This window comes from Diabrotica virgifera, chromosome 2 (genome assembly GCF_917563875.1).
Source record: "Diabrotica virgifera virgifera chromosome 2, PGI_DIABVI_V3a".
NCBI lineage: Eukaryota > Metazoa > Arthropoda > Insecta > Coleoptera > Chrysomelidae > Diabrotica > Diabrotica virgifera.
Window position 1 is genome coordinate 7,899,548 of NC_065444.1, and position 24,248 is coordinate 7,923,795.

Here is a 24,248-nt window from a genome sequence, read left to right on the forward strand (position 1 = left end):
AAAATTATTTTTAGTAATAATTTCATGTAAAGAATGTTCATTTGTAATTCCCGTGTCATGTCCCGAAACTCATATCACAAATATGTTCATCACAGTTTCTTTATCCTTCTACTTTTAACAACCTCTGTTTGTAATTTGATTAAAAGAATAATTTAATATTTAAAATCTTGAAACTCAAAGTCACATAAAGTCAAAATTCAACTACAAAAAAAATTATATATTTTGTCCCTGGCAAAATGAGTAATTCCCGTGTTACAAACAAAAATTGTTTGTAAAAATCATATAATATGTCTCTACTTTCAATGACGCTGACAGCCGGAAGCTGGCGAATCACTGCTGTGACTCCTAACCTATTAGTTAAGCATTGGAAAGCAACGAGAGTGTTTTAAGCGTTTAAAGCGAGAGTTTAAAGCGCTGCAACCACGTGTGTAATATTCAACAGTGTAATTCCCGGGGTAAGTTTATTTTTGGTAAAAATAACAAATTTTGCAAATTTTTATGCATCAGTCCATGTTAGACTTATTTAGAGTCTGCTTTATAATATAATATTTTTCAATTTTTTATTTTAAAGCTTATAATGAATGTAAAATACGTATTTTGTAATTCCCGTGTCAGTAATTCCCATGTTTTTTTAGTGACACGGGAATTACCAGCGAGACACGGGAATTTCAACCACTTGTTATTTTATTATTGATGTTAATTTTTTTCCAGAATCATGGCTAAACTTTCCAAAGAAGAGCTTTTACGAAGAAAACGAGAAAGGGAGAGAGAAAGACGCAGGAAAATAAGAGAAGATCCAATCAAAAGAGCTGAACAACAACAAAAAGAAAAAAAAAGTATCTGAGGCAACGAAAAAGTAAAATAAAAAAATCTATCAATGAGATGACTCCAAGACAACAAAGACTGAGACTGAAGAGGAAACAATGGAGAACTAATTTAGCTGCATTCAGACAAAGACAAAATGCTCTGAAGGAGACTGGACAACATTTGGAAAACAATACACCCCCAAACTCTTCAGATGAAGAAAATGTACCAGAAAATATTAGAGCCGATATTGGGCGAAGAAGGGCTATTCAAAATAGAGTTAAAAGACATAGAGAAAAAGTAAAAACAAGAGAGAAAATTAAAAAGCTAGAAGCTGTACTAGAAAAATACAAAAAAAAACACTGTGTACTCCAAGAAAGAAATTTAAAGTTGATGAAATTAAGAAAAAGATTCTTTTTGGTCAAGTTATGGAGGAACAACTAAGACACTCATACAAAGGGTGTGTGCAAAATAGAACAAAGCAAGTTATAAAGAAACTTATGTCTGGAAATATTATAAGAAAATATGGATTGAAAAAATACTGCTCAAGAAAGATTGGGTTTGGGAATTTGAGCCCCAAAAAATATCAAAATAAGTCTATCTTAGTACATGAAAAAAAAGGTCTGTAGGTAAGAATACTGTTCGACGACAGATACATAAGTATTTTAACGAGGATTTAAATTCGAGAATTTGTGCTGGAAAAAAAGAGTACATAACTCGAAATAAAGTAACGAAACAGAAACAGAAACGATATTTAACAGATACAATGATTAACCTTCACAAGAGATTTTTGAATACTCATCCAGGTATTAAGGTGAGCTACACTTTTTTTTGCAGATGTCGTCCGTTTTGGATATAGCAAATGAAAGTTTCCAGTAGAGATACTTGTATGTGCACTACACACGTCGTCTACAAAACAACTGCAATTCTATTGTTAAACCTACCTCTTACTGTACGATGTCAGATTGTCTTAAGCATGATGTTCCTGCTATTTGGGCCCACTTATTAACGGTGCTAAAGGACTCAATAGGAGATGCCACTACAGTTCACTTTTTAAGTGATAGCCCAGCGACCCAATATCGCAATAAATTTATGTTTAATTTTTTGGTCAAAAATTTAAATCGACACTTTAGTCAAATAAAAATGGTGACATGGAATTATTGCGAAGCTGAACATGGAAAAGGACCACCTGATGGTATTGGAGGGGTATGTAAACGAACTGCTGATCGTATTGTAGCACAAGGATCTGATATTGATTCACTAAGAACACTCATAGACGTGCTTGAGAAAAATTGTGCAAAGATTAAGTTTTATGTCATCACGGAACAAGAAATTAATAAGATAAGGCAACGAGTGGAACAAAATGCGTGGAACAAATAACCTTATTTTTAAAGGTACTATGAAAGTACATCAGGTAGTAACAAAATTTTCGTCAAAATGTTGGTTTCGCAGTTTGTCTTGTTTCACGTGTGAAGAAACATGCCATCATTATGGACTTGGATATTTCAAGTATAAAGATTTTGATTCTAAAGATATTCCTTGTACAAGCAAGACTTCAAAGAAGATGGAGTTGTAATGTCTTCAAAATAAAACCAGCTTGCCACATTCTTGTCGAAGTTAAAATTGACGCTAAGAAAAATGTTTCCAATGAAAAATACAAATATGCAGCTATATGCCAAAGCGAGATGGATGAAGATGGAGAAGTTAAAGTTATGTTCCTCAAAATATGCGAAAGTAAATCGAAGTTATTTACTTTGGACGAAGAAGACATCTCATATGTAGATTTTAATAATATTTTACGTATTCTTCCGGATCCAACTCTTGTCTGCAAAGGCAATCGAATTTACTATTCGTACCCAACGGAACTTGACGTTTTTGAAAAATAAGATTTTTTAGTTTTTTAAGATTTAGAAACATATTTAGGTTATCTTTTTTATTTGTGTTTAAGTTAGAAAGACATTTGATTTGTATACTTTTTACAGTATAACACACATTTTATAATCTCTAGTCACTCTAGTGTTTTATTGTAATTCCCATGCACTTAGCGAAATTCCCGTGTCTGTCCTTTTTAGAAAATTGTAAAAAAATCAAAAACCGGTCTTAATTCAGAACGTTTTTTGATAAAATCCTCTTTCTAATAAAAAACCTTATCTAATAAAATGAAAATTTGATATCTTATTTGAACTTTTTTGTTTGCCAAGAATCTGTATTATGAGACTCATTTTGCAGAGAATCACCCATATATAAGTAATACTAAAATATAAAATATGTATTAGCTCGATATTATTGACTTACTAATCTTGGTATTTTCTTTCTATTGACTTCCTCTTTCAGTATGGGTAACCACATCCTACTGCATTCTACCGAGGAATTTGCGACACAATTGGTTTCATTTAGCATAATTAGAGCCGCTTCTTTGATTTTTCTCTTTTTACTATCTGATTCTTTCAGGACTATACTTGAATCTCTCCACTGAACTCTATGTTCATTATCCCATGCGTGTTGACATATTTGAGATCTCTCAAATTCTCTATTTTTAATATAAGATTGATGTTCACTTATTCTAACGTCTAATGGTCTTGATGTCTCACCTAAATAAAATTGTTCGCATTCACAAGGTATTTTATAAATGCAATTTTTTGTTCTTTCTTGATCATTGTTAGGTTTAGTTTTAGATAGAATAGATCTCAATGTGTTTGTTGTTTTGAATGTTGTTGAAATGTTGAATTTATTTCCTATTGTTTTAAGTTTCTCGGATAGTCCTTTTATATATGGTATTGATATTTTCCTCGTATTATTTCTGGTGAATGTTGTAGGATCCCGTTCTAAGTTGTTCTGTTCCATTCGATCCAATCTTGACAATTCCTTATTTATAAACGATAAAGGATAATCATTTTTTAATAAAACAGATGTTAACAATTGTTTTTCTGCTAAAAAGGAATTTTCGTTAGAACAAGTAATTTTGGCTCTATCATATAAGGATTTAATGATTCCCTTTTTAACGTTGATGTTGTGATTTGACTTGTAATTGAGATATCTGTTGGTGTGTGTTGGTTTTCTATACACTTGAGTCTCATATCCAATATCCTTCTTTGAGATCAAAACATCGAGGAAAGGTAGGCTGTTATTGTATTCCTTTTCCATTGTAAATTTTATTGTCTCTTCTTGATCGTTTATAATATTCAGGAATGTATCCAACAATTCTGATCCATGAGGCCATATTGAAAACACATCATCTACATATCTCCACCATACTGTGGGTTTTAAATTTTGTTTAGAAATAATATTAGTTTCGAAATCCTCCATAAATATATTAGCCAATAATGGAGATAAAGAAGAGCCCATTGCTAGACCAAAATTTTGTTTATAGAATTCATTGTTTAGTTGAAAATAGGTATTATGGGTACATAATGTCAATAACTCCATTATAGCTGATACATTTAGTCTTGTCCTAGTTGCCAATGTATTATCATTCTCTAATTTCGTTTTGATTATGTTTAAAGTTTTATCTAATGGTACATTTGTAAATAAACTGTTTATGTCAAAACTTACTAAAATATTATTTGGATTAAATTCAATAGTTGATAATTTGTTTAAAAAATGTTTTGTATTTTTTATAAAAGTGTCATCATTATTAGCAAATGGTTTTAGAATGTTTAATAAGAATTTTGATAGTTCACTACAAGGAGAATTGATGGTACTACAAATGGGTCTAAGTGGTATGTTCGCTTTATGAATTTTCGGCACTCCATAAAAATGTGGTGTCTTACTGTAGTGAGGTGTCATTAATTTTCTTTGATAGTATGTTAGATCATTTTTAAATTTGAATAAAGCTCTATATATTTTGTTTTCCAGTGTCTTCGTTGGATCCTTCGTTAATTTGCTATAAGGTCCATTTGTAATTAGATCTGTAATTTTGTCCTCATATTGTATTTTATTCATTATTACAGTTGCATTGCCTTTATCCGCTGGTAGGATTGTTATGGAGTCATCATTTCTTAAAGTTTTTAAAGCCTTCATTTCCTCTTTGCTGATGTTCTGTTCAATTTGATTAGACTTTTCCAATTCAAGTTTACATAGTACCCTATATTGTTCTTTTTCATGAGTTGGTAGACACTGGGATATTTTCTCCACTGAGCTGATTATGTCTAATTTTGGAATAGATGGATGAGTAACAGCATAGTTTAAACCTTTTGACAATACCAAATTTTCCGTTGCATTTAAATGTCTATTTGATAGATTGACAACTGTCGTTAATATGTCATTATTTCTATTTAGGTTATCAAAAGTATGTAAACTATTTTGTTCTAAAAGATTATTAAATTTATTTAAATGTATATTTCTTTGTTTCTGATATGAATTTTCATAAATTATATGTAAACTAAAAATAATTCGATCAAAATCAGAATTTGATATCATTCCGAAAAGTAAATCTTCAATACTTACGATGTCTTGTTCGATAAAAAATAAATTTGACCTGTGAAATTGCAACCTTTCCCGGATCATCGACAAACTGGTTCTATGTAGAATATTTTGGAGTCTTCTGCTTGAGTATGCTGGCCGTAACCTCAAGCCCTTTGGTATTATGTTGTTATTTCTACATCTTCTTAAAAATTTTATTGAATTTTGACAATGTGCCAGTTTCTCGTAGAAGGTTTCCAATTTCCTAAAATTTTGACACACGATAGGCCCATACCGGTTTCTTAATGTTGTTCTGAAGCTATTTCCTTGTGGCATTTTTATGATTAATTATTTATATGGGAAATAAGCCACAATTAAAATGAAAAAAATAATTTTATTAACGTTTCGACGCCCAAATCGGGTGCCGTTGTCAAAATACAAAATATTACTAAAATAAACTAAAGTGTTGTTGCTAAGCAAAAAAAATTCTTCTAATAATTTATTTAATCTCACTCATTTATATTGGCAATTCAGACATATATTATACATTTTAAAGTAGAAGACTTTAAAATGATATTGCCAATATTTATGAGTTGCGTTCCTGGGACGACTTACTGAAAGATAGTTCATTCGATTACATGAAATTAACCCCAACTCAAGAATATCCGTCATAAAAAATTATAGCATGTGATATGTCTTTAAAAAGACAACCAAATGCAACGACAGTAAAATTCTCGCGTTAGAGACTTCATAGTAAATCACAAGGGAAAACCAGGAAAAACCCTGTGATACTATCCCGACATAGTATTTTATTTTATTTTATCCATACACAGTTTTTCCTGGTTTTCCCTTGTGATTTACTATGAAGTCTCTAACGCGAGAATTTTACTGTCGTTGCATTTGGTTGTCTTTTTAAAGACATATCACATGCTATAATTTTTTATGACGGATATTCTTGAGTTGGGGTTAATTTCATGTAATCGAATGAACTATCTTTCAGTAAGTCGTCCCAGGAACGCAACTCATAAATATTGGCAATATCATTTTAAAGTCTTCTACTTTAAAATGTATAATATATGTCTGAATTGCCAATATAAATGAGTGAGATTAAATAAATTATTAGAAGAATTTTTTTTGCTTAGCAACAACACTTTAGTTTATTTTAGTAATATTTTGTATTTTGACAACGGCACCCGATTTGGGCGTCGAAACGTTAATAAAATTATTTTTTTCATTTTAATTGTGGCTTATTTCCCATATAAATAATTAATCATAAAAATGCCACAAGGAAATAGCTTCAGAACAATAATAAAGTTAGGTACTTTAACAACTAGCAATATTATTCATCAATACAGGAAGTTTCTAAATAAGTGCGATAAACTTTAAGGAGTAATTCTGCATGAAAAAATAATGACAGTTGGCTTTATAAACGTATGTTTGCAAAGTTTCGTTTCCGAGATACGGTATGTTGAATTTTTTCTTACAAACTGACGATTTATTTTTTCTTTTCTCTAAAACCGGTTGAGATATGCAAATGAAATGTGGTGGGTTTTAAGATGTAGTTATTGCACATTTTTTGACATACAATTAAGAATTTAATATTCACCATTAGCGCGCATACGGGTAATATGGCCGATCATATCACCCGTATGCACGCTAATGGTGAATATAAAATTCTTAATTTTATGTCAAAAAATCGGCAATAACTGTCTCTTAAAACCTACCAAAGGGCCTAGCCGGGTAAGATGATGAAAAGTGCCCCCAACTCGATTCGAATTCCATATAGGTCACCGTTTAGCATATATAGTGAAACTAACTTTCTGAAATTTTTAGCCCCCTAGGTAGTCATGTGACCCACCTAGAACCTAATTAGGCTTTTTAAGTTTTTATTTTTTATCTTAGCCGCATCGAGAACTAGCGAAAAACTTTTATTAAAAAAGTTGTAAGTTTTAAAAAGTTCTGTGCGAAAAAATTGTTTTTTTAATTTTTGGCGGGAATTTTAAATTTTAGAACGATTTTAAAGTTCTAAATGAGTATAAAAAAATAACTAAGACATTCGTTTCACGAAAAAAATATATATAACGTGTATTTTTGTATAATATTTCACCCTGAATTTTTTCAAATATTTAAAATTGGTGAAACGCACCTTTAAAAATAAAAAAGCGTATTTTTTCGGTTTTTTTTTTCGTTTTTTGATATAATTTTATACATATTTTTCAAAAAAGGTAATACCGTCACTAGAATAGCTAAAAAACTAAAAAATAATTGGGGTTTGCTTAATAAAATTTTTTTGTAATCCCATCCATTTTCAATATACAGGGCGTTGAAGAAAACAAAATTTTACACATTTTTTACGATTTTGCCGAAACTACTGGCAACATTGTAATAAAATTTGGCGAGTTTTAAGAGGTAGTTGTTCTGCATTTTTTGACATACAATTAAGAATTTTATATTTATCATTAGCGCGTATACCGGTAATAGTCTGAACTTTTTAAAGAAAAAAATAGTACGCCACTGACATATTTCAAATTAATAATATTTTTTGAATTCCTCGTTTAATTAGTGACAAAAAATCTATCTTCCTATTTTTTCATACGACGAGCCATTTTTATTCAAAAAATAAAACATCTTAACCCTTACAAAGTATTCGAACTTCTATTATAGTCTAGTAAAATAAAATTACAATACATGTAAATCAAAATGTAAATTCGTACAGATTGAAACAAATTTTATATCAAAGTTTAGGTGGGTACAAAAGATATTTTCAAGAAAGTATCCAAATCATGCAAGGGGATCATTGTTTAAATAATTAAAAAGGGGTCATTTTTGCGTAAAAATTACTTTTTTAACTGCTGAGGTTATCCAATTACTAATGAAGGTCTATAGGATTGTTTTCTTTAAAGTTGAAGGGTGAATCTTTCATATAAGACTTACTAAATTAAATTTGGCCCCCTATTTATTTAAATAATTATACATAAAACTTTAAAAACAAATTTACAAAAAATTATTTTTAGCGTTTTAAATAAGCACTATAAAATATCTTATTTTACAGGATAAGTTGCGGTATGTTATCAGTATTAACAAAAAAAATTGGTTCAAAAATATTTAATATTTTTTGAGATATTGAATTTGTTTATTAAATATTACTCTATTTTCAATTGCAAGAACGCGGTTGTTGCCAACGAAATATTAACCTGTATTAAATCTTATTATTTTTATTTTTATGTATATTTTCGATAAATGTATTGATAAATTCAAATTTCAATTAAACTTCCCTCTAAAATGGCATTTGAAAATTATTCAAATTTGTTTATAATTTGTTTTTTTAATAGCGTCGCGGGAATTAAATATTTTGAAATACCGTTTCGATAATTGGGTTCCTGGGAATTTTTCACTAATTAACAAATTTTTTGTCTTTCTTTCCTCTTCTTTTTTTTTCTTGGAATTATATTACTACGGGCTCTTTTTGGGTTAAGTTTCATTAAGAATGTCGAATCTCTAAGTTGTAGATTCTAGACCTAAAAATATTAAGATTGGTCTAAAATCACTTAAATAAAATGTGACCACTTACTGAGTTACAGGGTGTTTTATTTAAAAATTTAAAAATTATTTTTACCAAGTACTTTCAAACTATTTGACGTATCCTTATCATACTTGACAGAAAGTGTGAGTACTATACAGTCTACTAAATTGTGATAAATAAAAGTTTCTAGCTACCACCAGAGGCGTACGACAGGGGACAGTTAATGGTTGACCCTTCCCAAATTCTACGCCACTGAGGAAATTACTATTTTAGCGAAATTTTTCGATTCTCCAATACTTTCTATGTAAATAATATACTCCTTACTGGGAACGATTAAGTCATTAGTTTTCGAGATATTAGACGTTAAAAATGAAACGGCATAGTTATTTTGATTCATTCATTCATTCGTTTTAAACTTCCAATATCTCTCAAACTGATTACTTTATCGATACCAATAAAGTTATTTACATACAAAGTATTGGAGAATCGAAAAATTTCGCTACAATAGTAATTTACTCAGTGGCGTAGAATTTGGAAAGGGTCAATCATTCACTATCCCCTGTCGCACGCCTCTGGCACTAGCTAGAAACGTTTTTAATCACAATTTGGTAGGGTGTATAATTGCCACACTTTCTGCCAAGTATGATAAGGATACGTCAAATAGTTTTAAAGTACTTGGTAACAATAATTTTTAAATTTTAAATAAAACACCCTGTAACTCAGTAAGTAGCCACATTTTATTTACGAGATTTTAGTTAAATCTTAATATTTTTAGGTCTAGAATCTACAACTCAGAGATTCGACATTCTTAATAAAATTTAACCCTACAAGGGCTCGTAGTAATATAAATCCAAGAAAAAAAGAAGAAGAAAAAGCGACAAAAAAATTTTGTTAATTAGTAAAAAATCCCCAGGAACCCAATGATCGAAACGGCATTTCAAAATACTTAATCCTTGCGACGTTATTAAAAAAACAAATTATAAACAAATTTGAATAATTTTCAAATGCCATTTTAGGGAGGAGTTTAATTGAAATTTGAATTTATCAATACATTTATCAAAAATTTACATAAAAATAAAAATAATGAGATCTTGCAGGTGAATATTTCTTTGGCAACAACCGCGCTTTTGCAATTGAAAATATAGTAACATTTAATAAACAAATTCAATATCTCAAAAAATATTAAATATTTTTTGACTAATTTTTTTTGCTTAATACTGGTAACATATCGCAACTTAGTCTGTAAAATAGGATATTTTATAGTGCTTATTTAAAACGCTAAAAATATTTTTTTGCAAATTTGTTTTTAAAGTTTTATATACAATTATTTAAATAAATAGGGGGTCAAATTTGATTTAGTAAGTCTTATGTGAAATATTTACCCTTCAACTTTGCAGAAAAAAAAATGCCATAGACCTTCATTAATAAGTGAATTACCTCAGCAGTTAAAGAAGTATTTTTTTTTTGCAAAAATGACCCCTACATACGTAATCTACATCTACATACGTAAACTCGTACGTCCATTATAAAAACTAATTCGAATACTTTGGAAGCGTTAAGATATTTTATTTTTTGCAGCAAAACGGCGCTTCGTATGAAAAAATTATAAGATAGTTTTTTTATCGTAAATTGAATGAGGAATTTAAAAATGATTGTTAATTTGAAATATGTCAGTGGCGTCCTATCTTTTTTTCTTTGAAAAGTTCAGACCATTACCCCTAAGCGCGCCAATGATGAATATCAAATCCTTAATTGTATGTCAAAACATGCACAATAACTACCTCCTAAAACCCGCCAAGTTTTATTACAATGTTGCCAGTAGTTTCGGCAAAATCGTAAAAAATCTGTAAAATTTTGTTTTCTTCAACGACCTCTATCTTGAAAATGGATGGTGTTACAATTTTTATTAAGCAAACCCCAATTCTTTTTAAATTGTTTAGCTGCTTCAGTGACGGTGTTACCTTTTTTGAAAAATATGTATAAAATTGTATCAAAAAACGAAAAAAAAAACCGAAAAAATGCGGTTTTTTATTTTTGAAGGTGCGTTCCACCAATTTTAAAAATTTGCAAAAATTCAGGGTGAAATATTATGCAAAAATACACGTTATATATTTTTTAAATTTCCCGCCAAAAATTAAAAAAAAATTTTTTTTCGCACAGAACTTTTTAAATCTTACAATTTTTTTATTTAAAGTTTTTCGCTAGTTCTCGATGTGGCTGAGATAAAAAATAAAAACATAAAAAGCCTAATTAGGCTCTAGGTGGGTCACATGACCACCTAGGGGGCTAAAAATTTCAGAAAGTTAGTTTCACTATATATTCTAAACGGTGACCTATATGGAATTCGAATCGAGTTGGGGGCACTTTTCATCATCTTACCCGGCTAGGCCCTTTCATTTGCATATCTCAACTGATTTTAGAGCCATAAATAAATCGTCAGTTTGTAAGAAAAAATTCAACATCACAGAAACATTTGCAAACATACGTTTATAAAGTAAACTGTCATTATTTTTTCATGCAGAATTACCCCTTAAAGTTTGTCCCACTTATTTAGAAACACCGTGTATTGATGAAGAACATGTCTAGTTGTTAAAGTACCCAACTTTTTTATTATCCAACATAAACGAATGAATTAAAAAACAGAATGTTAAGAAAAGCTGAGGCTATAGTTGGGTTTTAATTTCAGTATTTTATAAATCCTAGAATATTCCACAGTGTGATGCGGACTTTGAGAAAAAAACACAGTTTGATTCATATACCCGGTATACAATAAAAATTTACATGTTTAGCAACAATATTATTACAGCGATATTAATAAAGAATGAAGCTATAACATATTAAAAAAAATCACTAAAACCGGTCAACAAGTTTAGGAAATACGAGGCATCAAAAATGACCAAATTTTTAAGTGGGGCGATTTCTATGCACGTAAGTTTATGTATATAAAAGTGACTTGATTTATCTCTCTACGTATAGTAAAATCCATTTGAGTTGACAATAATTTCTGACCCTGTTATCGTAATTACCTCTTTTTATTCGATTGATTTAACACAATACCTGCTAACGGTATTATTTATCACCACTGGACGTTTCGATATTTTCAGCTTCATTCTCATATCACTAATGGCGTTCAGATTATTCATCAAATGTAACGTTCAATCAGTTTGCAAATATTGCAACTAGTCCTCTATTAAAATCGATCTGATTGCGAAATAATTCAACACTTCGACTAATGCGGTTGTTTGTTGAATGTCACACAATAATCTGGTCAGTTGACAAGTCGTATTCAAAAAGGATATATTTATAATTGCGGTACACTAGAACTGTTTAGGCCTGGATCCCACGTACCAAAAAAAGTTTATTGATAGCAAGCTGAAAATTTGTTAATAGCTTAACGGTGTCTAGTCAGACAAACTTTTATGTACGGGAACACTGGAACAGGGGAAATTTTAATTGTGGAACAGGATACAGGTTTCGAACATCAAACTACGAAAACGTCCCATGTATTTTGTCGGCCAGAACTTCCAATTGATTTGTTACCCTTTCATTAAACTCTCATCCAAAAATGAGACTGCTATTTACTACCAACATAATTCCTGACATTTGACATGTTCTACATGTCGGGCTTATTAAAATGCCCAACATATTTGTCGGACAAACATTTTTTTATTTCACAATAAATTGTTTTCTATACTTCCATAAAATTTATTATTTACAACTATGTGACTACAGCTGTTTCGGCAGAGTGCCTTTCTCAAGTGATATAATTTACAATGTGTTTGCCTTTTTAAGTCTCTAACTGAAGAGGTTGAGGAGTGGGGAGCTGTTTGTCTCGAGTTGATCATTCAGAATTATATCTGTATTTTTCAGTTTATTAATTTTCATAGATTCTAAAAAAGATAGCTTAAGGCCTTTATCTATGGAAATCTAAGAATCTATGGAAATTAATAAACTGAAAAATACAGATATAATTTTGAATGACCAACTCGAGACAAACAGCTCCCCACTCCTCAACCTCTTCAGTTAGAGACTTAAAAAGGCAAACACATTGTAAATTATATCACTTGAGAAAGGCACTCTGCCGAAACAGCTGTAGTCACATAGTTGTAAATAATAAATTTTATGGAAGTATAAAAAACAAAAGTTTTCAATGTTTTATTGTGAGATAAAATGAACTTCCATCAAGTAACGGTCGAATCCATCAATTATTTTTTTTATTTATTATATAAAGTCTGCTATTGAATACACTTAAAAACAACCTGCTAGTTTTCACAATCATAAACTTGTCAGGATGACACGTTCCACAATTAAAATCACGTTCCACAATTAAAACTTCACCTGTTCCAGTATTCCCATACATCAAAGTCTGTTCGACTAGTAGCGATTATAGCGTTATAATTTTTTAGTCTAAGTCTAAGTAATGAAGCTTAAAATAGGAAAAAACCTCGCAATTTTTACAGAATGGATCGATTTACTTGAAAATTTGAGAATAAGTAGTGGATAGTCCAAGGATCAAAATCTATATCATGCCAAAAGGCGCTTTTACCATGGGGGTGGTTGCCACCCCATCTCGGGGGTGCAAATTGTTTCTTATATTTTAATAACAAAAGTTGGTAAAAATGTTCATTCTAAGCAAAAAACGTTCCATACATTATTTTGATAAAATTGATAGTTTTCGATTTATTCGCTATCGAAAGTATTAGCTTTATATAGAAAAAATCAATGTTTTTAATAAGTTTTCTGCTAATAACTCAAAAAGTTTTCGTTTTATCAAAACAACTTTACTTAACAAAAATGTTCCTTTTGAAAACATAAACAAAACCGTTTTTTTTTAATTTTCTTTAAGACCAATAGTAATCGAGCTATACTGTATTATATGTTGGTTCTTCTTCGTCAAATGCTAAATATTGTAGTTTCAAAGTCAAAAGACGGGAAAACTATGCATTTTTCGAGGACAACTTGTTCAAACTAATTTAAAGTACTTAAAAATATCTATCTGCAGAAATTAAAAAAAGTCTCTAGCTCAAAAATTAAGTGACTTATAATGAAAAGAATGTCAGTCCCTATTTTTTTCAGCGAAAAAGTGATCGCAAGCAACCCCCTAATCACCACCCTAATTAAAATTAGTCATTGGCCTTATTGGGTCTTTTTTATTTATGTATTATTAATAGGTTCTTGAAGTTTGACCGGCTTAGAATTATTAGTTTTTAAAAAAATGGAGTCAAAATGAATAACGAATTTTTGTAGTTTGGAAAAAATGGCTTTTTCTTCAGAATAGCAAGATTAGCAGCAGAGATACGAAATACTTATTTTCCTAACAAGTGCAGAAAGTCATACTTTCCCGCACGCGACTGCAGTTATACATTTATGCATGTATTATACATTTTAAAGTAGAAGACTTTAAAATGATATTGCCAGTTGTTCCTTCGATTACATGAAATCAACCCCAACTCAAGAATATCCGTCACAAAAAAAATCATAGCATGTGATCTGTCTTTAAAAATACAACCACATGCAACGGTGACAGTAAAATTCTCGCGTAAATTCCATAGTAAATCACGAGGGAAAACCAGGAAAAACCTCGTGATACCATCCCGACATCGTCAGTATTAGGTCTTACTACTCTCAAAACTAATACCAGATTCTAATATAATACTTACGATAATAATAGAAAGAACCCTGGTTTTCACTCGTGATTTACTATGGAATCTCTAATGCGAGAATTTTACTGTCACCGTTGCATGTGGTCATGTGGTTGTATTTTTAAAGACAGATCACATGCTATGATTTTTTTTTTGTGACGGATATTCTTGATTTGGGGTTGATTTCATGTAATCGAATGAACAATTGGCAATATCATTTTAAAGTCTTCTATTTAAAAATGTATAATATATTATGTCTGAATTGCCGATATAAATGAGTCAGATTAAATAAATTATTAGAAGAATTTTTTACTAAGCAACAACATTTTTGTTTAATTCATTAATACTTTTTGTATTTTGACAACGGCATCCGATTTGGACGTCGAAACGTTAATAAAATTATTTTTTTTTAGTAAAATTGTGGCTTATTAATCATTAAAAATAGTTAATTACAAAAATGCCACAAGAAAATAGCTTCAGAACAACAGTAGAGAGCAACGCTGTGTATTATACAGTATAATATATACCTAATGAGACGTATCTTGACTAATAATAAAAAATCATGTTTGTAATTGATTTCTATTATTAGATTATGTTCTCAATAATTATATTTAATCATACTAAACAAAACAGCACTTCTCGAAAATTTCACAACTGATATTAAAAGCTAAAATCCCCAAATCATAATGGCAATGCATTCGAAATGTAAAGGATCTACTCACAACGTGACGTCATGCGCGACCTGAACGAAATTAGGAACGCTGCGTGTCGTATCTTGGGTTATTGTATCATGACTGCTATTGACAATTAAAACTTGTAATAACATGCAAAAACCACCTTTACCAACCCTTTCAAAGTCACCTCTTTTTGCGACTGAGGATTTTAAAAAGATTTAATACTAATTTGCTTATAGATCTTGTAAAAACCTACAAAATTATTTTTTACCAAACTTTCTAAGATAAAAAATAAAAAAGTTACGGTTAAACAATCAATATATTTTTTTGAAAAAAAAAGGAGAAATCCGATTGGCAGCATAATAATGTAAGTTAGCGGTGTTTTTAGTCATTGGCCTTCTTCATAATTATTTATTTATGTATTATTAATAGATTCCAGAAGTTTGGTTGGCTTAGAATAATTAGTTTTTAAAAAACTGAAGTTAAAAGCGAATAACGAATTTTTGTAGTTTGATAAAAAAGACCATTTTCTCCAGAATAGAAAGATTAGCATCAGAGATACGAAAAAATGTTTAAATATAAAATTGTGTCATTTAATTCCCAGGAACTTATTTTGAAAATATTTTTTCTACGGCAAAAATTAAGTGAATCGTAAATGAGTAAGTATATCGAAAAACATTGATTTTTTCTATACAAAACTAACATTCGCTTTATCAACTTTTGCGGTCAAAATATAATAAAAAATTTCCACCCCATGGTAAAAGGCATCATATAGATTTTGATCTTTGGACTATCCATTACTTATTCACAAATTTTCAAGCAAATCGATCAATTCTGTAAAAATTGCGAGGTGAAAAGCTTCGGTTCCTGGCCTATAGACACCGTTAAGCTATTAACAAATTTTCAGCTTGCTATTAATAAACTTTTTTTTGGTATGCGGGATCCAGACCTATTAGTGCAGAGACAATTTTTGAAGTGTATGATTTTAATTTACATGTTTTATGTGCCTAGTAATGTGAAACGTTATCTCTAGAAAAAGATACATAAAAAGCCGTGTAACGGGGGTGGCAGACAATGACACTGAGAACAACTGAAACTAATTTAACATTGTTGTAACAGATATTTTAATGGAATACGTAAACCTAAGCATATAAAGCACGGCAGGTTCTCGAAACATTCGAGTTGTTCCCTCAAAATAAATATTACTATTATATAGAGGGTGTGTTAAAAGATGCGGGGTGGTCGAATATTACGCAAAATGTACATCGGATCGAAAAACTGAAAAACATTTAACAAAATAAGTTATCAATCGAAGTGGCACAGAAAACGACAATAAATATCGTTCCCATGCCGCCAGATTGACAACAGGTGGAATACTTTCTTTGGTTACACCTCCTCAGATTTTCAAAAATTATAAATCATACAGGATGCCGAGGAAATTAAGATGAGAGAATTTTAAATAATTCATAACTCATCTGCTCAGCGTGGTAAAAGCTCCAACAAGAAAGATTCCTTAATACTCAAACAAAGAGTAAATGAAATAAAAATGTATAAACATTTTCAATTTCTTTGCAACACGAAAATGCAGCAGCTGCATAATACTCTGATCAAATCTGAGAGTGCAGGAAGAGTCTATACCGGTTTCGGGGGTTGTTTCCCCCTCATCAGTAGTCCCATATCCTCCTCTCTCAGATTCCTCCACGTACCACACTTTGGGCCTTTTCACTTTGGGGTGGTACGTGGAGGAATCTGAGAGAGGAGGATATGGGACTACTGATGAGGGGGAAACAACCCCCGAAACCGGTATAGACTCTTCCTGCACTCTCATATTTGACCAAAGTATTATGCAGCTGCTGCATTTTCGTGTTGCAAAGAAATTGAAAATGTTTATACATTTTTGAAAAACATTTGTTCACTATCTTAAGGGCATACAGTAGCGCGTCATCAATATAACTTGGGGAGGTAGTATCATACTTTTTTCGTCTGCGAAACTTTGTCAACAGTGGTAATCTTTGACATTATCTAAGATCAATATTTTGACAATTATACTCATAGGCGCGCTAAATGGAAGTAATAGAAAACAATTTTGTTATTAGTAAATAAATATTTATAAAAATAAACCAAAATTGGTGAAAATTTTATGTTAGCATACATAGGTATTTGCACGAAATAATAATAATAAATATTCATTTCGTTGTGAAGCGAAACAAGAGCTGTCTTATTTTATTTAGTTCATAGAGCGCCAAAGGCACTCTAACTTTATATAATCGCATTAGAATTCGAAATATTTTTATGTAAAATATACTTACCTACCTACATATAACTAAAACTCACAATTAACAATAATCTATTTTTTCAAATAGGGCAACAACTTCGTTCTATTACACAAACATATTATAAATTAACTATAAATAAACACTACTTTTCTAGGAAACAACAATAACGAATTCTTAAAATAATACACTACTGCACTGAATAGCTATCGATAGAGATAACAGAACAGATAAGAGAAAATCTGACGCAGGTTTGTCAAAATGACAGTGACGACAATTTCTCTATGTTGCCTAATTAGTTATTAGGTATAATATGTTCGATTTCTTAGTAGGTCCAAAATGACACAAAATCTAGGCATGGGATAAAAAAGTTTATTTGAAGAAAGTGTATTTTTTTGTTCTTCTTAATGGCGGTACAGGCTCGTTTTTTTAATACTGCATTTAATTACAGAGTAATTTCCACATACTAATATATTTCTCAAATTGGGCTCTGTACCGCCATTCTTTATTATATTATGAATATGTGCGCCAAATATCTCGACAAAATATTCAAAATTACAGCCGCAATCTTGGACCGCGTTTGTTGCTCGATTTGAGCAAGGCGTAAGGAAATGGGTGAGTCAAAGTCTCACAAAAAAAAAGCGAATATTTCGCAAAATGAATGACAGATCAAAAAACTAAAAAATACGTGCTCAATATTTTTCAAACATCTATTGAATAATACCAAACACTACTTCCACGGAGAGGGGTGGGGGGTAAATTTAATATTTTAAATATGAATCTCGCGATATTTCGCGAAATGAATATCAGATCAAAAACTGAAAAATACACTTATTCAATATTTTTGAAAAATCTATCGAATGGCACCAAACACGACCCCCCACGGAGGTGGTTTGGGGGTTACTTTAAAATCTTAAATGGGAGCCCCCAATGGAAAGTCCCCACTAAAATGGAAAACTTCACTTAATTTTTTTTGGCTTTAGAACCTACTCTTCACAACCCAATAGGTCCCCAAAGCGCTCGAGTGACTGCACATTTAGCATACTTTGCTCCCCTACCATTATAAAAGACTGACATGAATATTGGATCATGTCACATAACACAAATGTAAATAACACATAAAAAGTTTACTTACTATTTAAATATTACAGTAATTAGTAATAATAAAAATACGAAATACTACATTAACATAATTGTAAAGCTTGATGTCTTTTAAACAAGTTAACACTATTGAGATTTTTATGGTGAGAACTTTGAGATCATCATCCGTGATTCCTTTTTTCCATGACTCGCGTACAATCAAGCAGGATATGCTAACGGTCAGTAAAATGTCAAATTTATATTGCGGAAATTCGACGTTGTATTACAGTAGAACGTCAATAATCCGGATTAATTGGGACCGGACCCCATCCGGATTATCAAATTATCCGGATTATCGATATTACTTCAAAAAAAAGGCCAGTATACACATTAAAGTACAACAAACATTTTAAAATTTTATGTTTTCTGTTGTACAGTAAAGTGTCTAGAGGTGAAATTAATCAAAACATTTTTTTATGTTTAAACACAATTAATTTATAATAGCACCATGTGTACAGTAAAAACATCAGACACTATTTGGGCTTTTAAAAAAATGTGTAAAATATTTTTGAACTGCGGGAGAGGTTCGTTTTTCGCAACGAAGTTCTTAATTTATTTTTAAAAAATCAGATATTTTTGCTAGATACAAATCCGGATTATTGACGGTCCGGATTTTTGACGTCCAGATTATCGACGTTTTACTGTATTATTATTGCATTAATTTAAACAAAATTCACTGATTGGGATGGACATATCAAGACTATAAATTTGTTGTTTTATCAGGAAGTATATTGTGAACAATGAAGTGGGACAACCGGTATAACAAATATTAATTAAAGTTTTATTAATAAACTAGAAGCAGGCGAATAAAAAGGCGATGCTCTTGACTGTTCGATAAGCTTAGCTTAATAAACCATTGTTATTACAATAAGGAATTGACAATTGACGATTGTTGCTGCATTTCGGTGCATTTTGGTGAAACTATAACAATGGACATTTTTGCGAAGCTTCACCACTCACCTGGTAAGTTATGCGATTCAAATATATAAAAATATTATTTTTAGTAATTTTGGGCGTCTTTTGAAAAACAAACGCTTTTTCTTCTCCTCCCTGTATAGACATGACTGTCTGTTTTTTCTATGTGCCTCCAGTAAGTTATCTTTTCATTGTTTTTGGTTACCATTCGGCTTATTTGGTCGTTCGATTCTAATCTTCTGTTTCTTATCTAAGTTAAGTTCTACATGTTCTTAACCTTAAACAAAACTATTAACGCTTCTATCCGTATGACAAAGTGCTCCATCCTGCATAAAGACTTACAACAAACTATTCGTTTATATGTAGAACCAGTCTTGTAGCGTGGTTCATTCTATCACATATACACGTCTCATTCCTTTGTTGCCCATTAGAATATGCTGGCAAGACCATTACTGAGGTAATTAATTACTGAGATGTTTAATTGATTTTATTATACATCCCTTATTATATCTTTTTCCTGGACGTCCTAGATCAAATTGGGCTTTATCATCCATAATTTAAAATAATTGATGGATTCGACCGTTACTTCATGGAAGTTCATTTTATCTAACAATAAAACACTGAAAACGTTTGTTTTCTATACTTCCACAAAATTTATTACAACTATGTGACTACAGCTGTTTCGGCAGAGTGCCTTTCTCAAGTGATTTAGATTACTATGGGTTTGTATTTTTAAAGTCTTTAACTGAAGAGGTTGAGGAGTGGGGAGCTGTTTGTCTCGAGTTGGTCATTATTTATTATGTATTTTTCAATTTATTAATTTCCATAAATTCTAATAAAGATAGCTTAAGGCCTTTATTTTGAATATGCAGAATTTGAAACTGTTCATTAAAAGAATGATTATGATCTAGGAAGGTGAAGTGCGTATGTAGAAGTGTCTGTTTTTCTATTGTTTAAAGCCCTTTTGTGTTCTGCTATCCGTTTGTCAAAGGTACTGCCAGTTTGACCGATGTAAGTTTTCGGACAGTCACCACAAGTTAGTTTGTAAACACCACTCTGTAGTTGTTTTCTCTTTCGGTTCTTATTGTTCTTAATATATTTGCTTAAGTTGTTATTAGTTCTGAAAGCTGGTGTTATTCCTTTATTTTTTATGTATCTCGCTATTTTTGTTGTTATCTTGCCAGTATAAGTGATAGAGCAGAAGGTACTGGTTTTTTTCTGTGGGATAGACTAATTTCAGGGCTTTCTTATAGAGTCTTTGGTTTAAAATTTTGTTAATTGTTTGTTCGTTATAACCATTGTTTACTGCTATTTGTTTAATGATGTTTAGTTCTATCTCGAAGTTATTTTTTGACATGGGAATTTCTGTCAGTCTATGTATCATGCTATGGTAGACTGCTAATTTGTGTTGTGTAGGATGGGATGATGAATTGTGTATAGTTGTGTCAGTATGGGTAGGTTTATGATATACGGAGAACTCATGTTTGTTGTGTAGTCTGGTAATTGTTACATCTAGAAAGTTTATGGACTTATTCTGTTCGGTTTCTATTGTAAACTCAATATTACTATGAAGTGAATTAATGTATGATAGAAATTGGTCAAGTTGACTGTTAGTTCCTGTAAACCATACTAGTATATCATCCACGTATCTCCACCAATATAAGAACTGTTTAAATAAGGGATGTTTTGTTTTAGTTAAAAATCTTTTAGACAGACCATAATAGTACAAATCCGATCATTGCATCTGAAATTTTACACCTTCTTGAAATTTGCAAAATCAAGACTATTTTGAATTCAATAATAAAATATACACAAACAACAGTGCAGGACTTATTATGGGTAATCCTCTAAGCCCGTTGCTATCAGATATATTTATGAACCAGCTTGAAACAACAATTTCTAAACATCCCGTATTTAACCAGTTCTTATATTGGTGGAGATACGTGGATGACATACTAGTCTGATTTACAGGAATTAACAGGCAACTTGACCAATTTCTATCATACATACATTAATTCACTTCTTAGTAATATTGAGTTTACAATAGAAACCGAACAGAATAAGTCCATAAACTTTCTAGATGTAACAATTACCAGACTACACAACAAACATGAGTTCTCCGTATATCATAAACCAACCCATACTGACACAACTATACACAATTCATCATCCCATCCTACACAACACAAATTAGCAGCCTACCATAGCATGATACATAGACTGACAGAAATTCAAAACACAGAAAACACAGAAAAAAACCAGTACCTTCTGCTCTATCACATATACTGGCAAGATAACAACAAAAATAGCCAGATACATAAAAAAGAAAGGAATAACACCAGCTTTCAGAACTAATAACAACTTAAGCAAATATATTAAGAACAATAAGAGCCGAAAGAGAAAACAATTACAGAGTGGTGTCTACAAACTAACTTGTGGTGACTGTCCGAAAACTTACATCGATCAAATTGGCAGAACTTTTGACAAACGGATAGCAGAACACAAAAGGGCTTTCAACAATAGAAAAACAGACACTTCTACATACGCACTTCACCTTCTAGATCATAATCATTCTTTTAATGAACAGTTTTAAATTCTGCATACTCAAAATAAAGGCCTTAAGCTATCTTTATTAGAATCTATGGAAATTAATAAATTGAAAAATACAGATATAATTCTGAATGACCAACTCGAGACAAACAGCTCCCCACTCCTTAAGCTCTTCAGTTAAAGACTTTAAAAAGACAAACCCATAGTTGTAATAAATTTTGTGGAAGTATAGAAAACTAACGTTTTCAGTGTTTTTATTGTTTAGATAATTTAAAATGTTGCTTCATCACTAAAGCGAACCTACTAATGTTAATAAAAACCGGTACTGAACCGGTATCTTTTAATTTAATCCTTATCTCTATGAGTAATAATTCCTCTATGTTCTACAGCCAAATTCTTTAAAATCTGTTGCCCTCTGGAGGTGACTGAAAGCTTTCATCGACCCTTCTTTCGAATCAACGTCACAGGATCTTTAAGTCTTTTACTCAACCTAAACTGACAATTGAGATACAATACGTTTTCTATTGTGCTCTGCTATTTCTCTTTGCCTAAATGTGGTATTGTTTAATAGAGTAGTAACAGAGGGGATTTGCTCAATAGAAAGATCGTTACATTTAGCCATATAAAAAAATTCCAGTTGGCTATTAACCGTTTTGTTTTATCATTAGAAACACCATTTTTACCTTAATTCATCATCATCCATGGTGCTACAGCCCTATAAAAGAGCCTCGACCTTCCAAAGTCTACTACGCCAGTAAGTTCTATCTACTGCCAACTGCTGCCAGTGTGCTGCGCCTATTTTTCTACCATCCTCATCTACACCATCCTTCCATCTGAGTTTTAGCCTACCCTTATTTCTACTTCCCACAGGTTGTGACATAAGAAGGTTAGGAAGGAAGTTGTCTTCTAGGAGGGTTGTTCTGCTGTGATCTTGCTAGATGTCCTGTCCATCTTAGTCTTCCTATTTTTATAAGAGATACTAGATCTTTACCAACAGATATAATATGTTTATATCTGTGGCATACCTCGTAGTTGTACCTCCTCTTCCAAACACCATTTTCACATATGCCATCGAATATTCCTCTCAGGATCCTTCGTTCAAATATAAGCAGAAGGTTTTCATCTGCCTTGGAGATGGTCCATGTCTCCGATCCATATGTCAACACTGGTTGTATAAGGGTTTTGTATATGATTATTTTTGTTTTTTTGGCTGATGTCTACTCCACCACACAAATATGTCATTTGTCCACCACTTCAAAGGTAGAGTTATCAACCGCGAATTGGTGACCTACGTTTCTGGCTCTATTGTTGGGTAATGATGCCATCATTTCAGTTTTCTCCTCATTTACTTGCAGGCCCATATTTATGGCTTACTTATGTAGTTTAATTATTCGCTTACTGTTAAGCAACCCATTTAGCAGCTCTTTATCCCTGTGAAGACATTTTAATGCCCTTGAAATTAAAAGAACACTGACATTTCTAGAGTATAACTTGAGCAGGGATTATACATCATGACAATAGATTGTCTAAACCAAATCCCAAATTTACTATGTAGTATGTTAATGAATTATTGTCTGTGGTATTGTGTTAAGGCAACTAGTTACATAATAATTATTATGTTATAAAAACAAACACGACAAATTGCTATTACCTATATAGTCCAAGTAATGAAGCTTAAAATAGAACAAAACCTCGCAATTTTTACAGAATGAATCGATTTGTTTGAAAATTTGAGAATAAGTAGTGGATAGTCCAAGGATCAAAATCTATATCATGTCGAAAGGCGCTTTTACCATGGTTGGCACCCCATCTCGGGGGTGGAAATTTTTTATTATATTTGAATCGCAAAAGTTGGTAAAAACGTTCATTCTAAGCAAAAAACGTTCTATATATTTTTTTGATAAAATTGATAGTTTTCGATTTATTCTCTATCGAAAAAGTTAGTTTTATATCGAAAAAATCAATGTTTTTAATAAGTTTTCTGCTAATAACTCCAAAAGTTTTCGTTTTATCAAAACAACTTTACTTAACAAAAATGTGCTTTTTGAAAAAATAAACAAAAACTTTTTTTTAACTTTCAAAGACCAATAATAATCGAGTTATACTTTATTATATGTTGGCTCGTCTTCGTCAAATGCTAAATATACTGAGCTTCATCACAATCATCAATCACCTGTATATTGAATTTAAATTATTTTAGGACGAAAAATTGTTTTGTCATTACTTTTTAAACCACAGAAATGTCTGGCAATTACAGTTCATATTTCTAATAATGTTTAAAAAGTAATGACAAAAAAATTTTTCGTCTTACAATAATTTTAAATTT

The 24,248-nt window shown here is 31.1% G+C and overlaps 2 protein-coding genes across 4 annotated transcripts in view; one reads left to right on the plus strand and one right to left on the minus strand.

Annotated features, from left to right (window-relative positions):
• The window catches only part of LOC126879427 (oxysterol-binding protein-related protein 9), a 378,474-nt gene that overhangs the window by 281,772 nt on the left and 72,454 nt on the right, over window positions 1-24,248 (minus strand). The window lies entirely within an intron of this gene.
• Window positions 1-24,248, plus strand: part of LOC126879429 (elongation of very long chain fatty acids protein AAEL008004-like) — a 73,807-nt gene that overhangs the window by 19,084 nt on the left and 30,475 nt on the right. The window contains exon 1 of one of the 2 annotated variants that reach the window (XM_050642443.1): window positions 19,210-19,420. The exons of the other annotated variant lie outside the window; for it this stretch is intronic. Coding sequence (XP_050498400.1) covers window positions 19,387-19,420 — 34 coding nt within the window. The 5' untranslated portion in view covers window positions 19,210-19,386. Of the gene's footprint in view, window positions 1-19,209; window positions 19,421-24,248 lie in introns of those variants that run through there. 2 annotated transcript variants of the gene reach the window in all.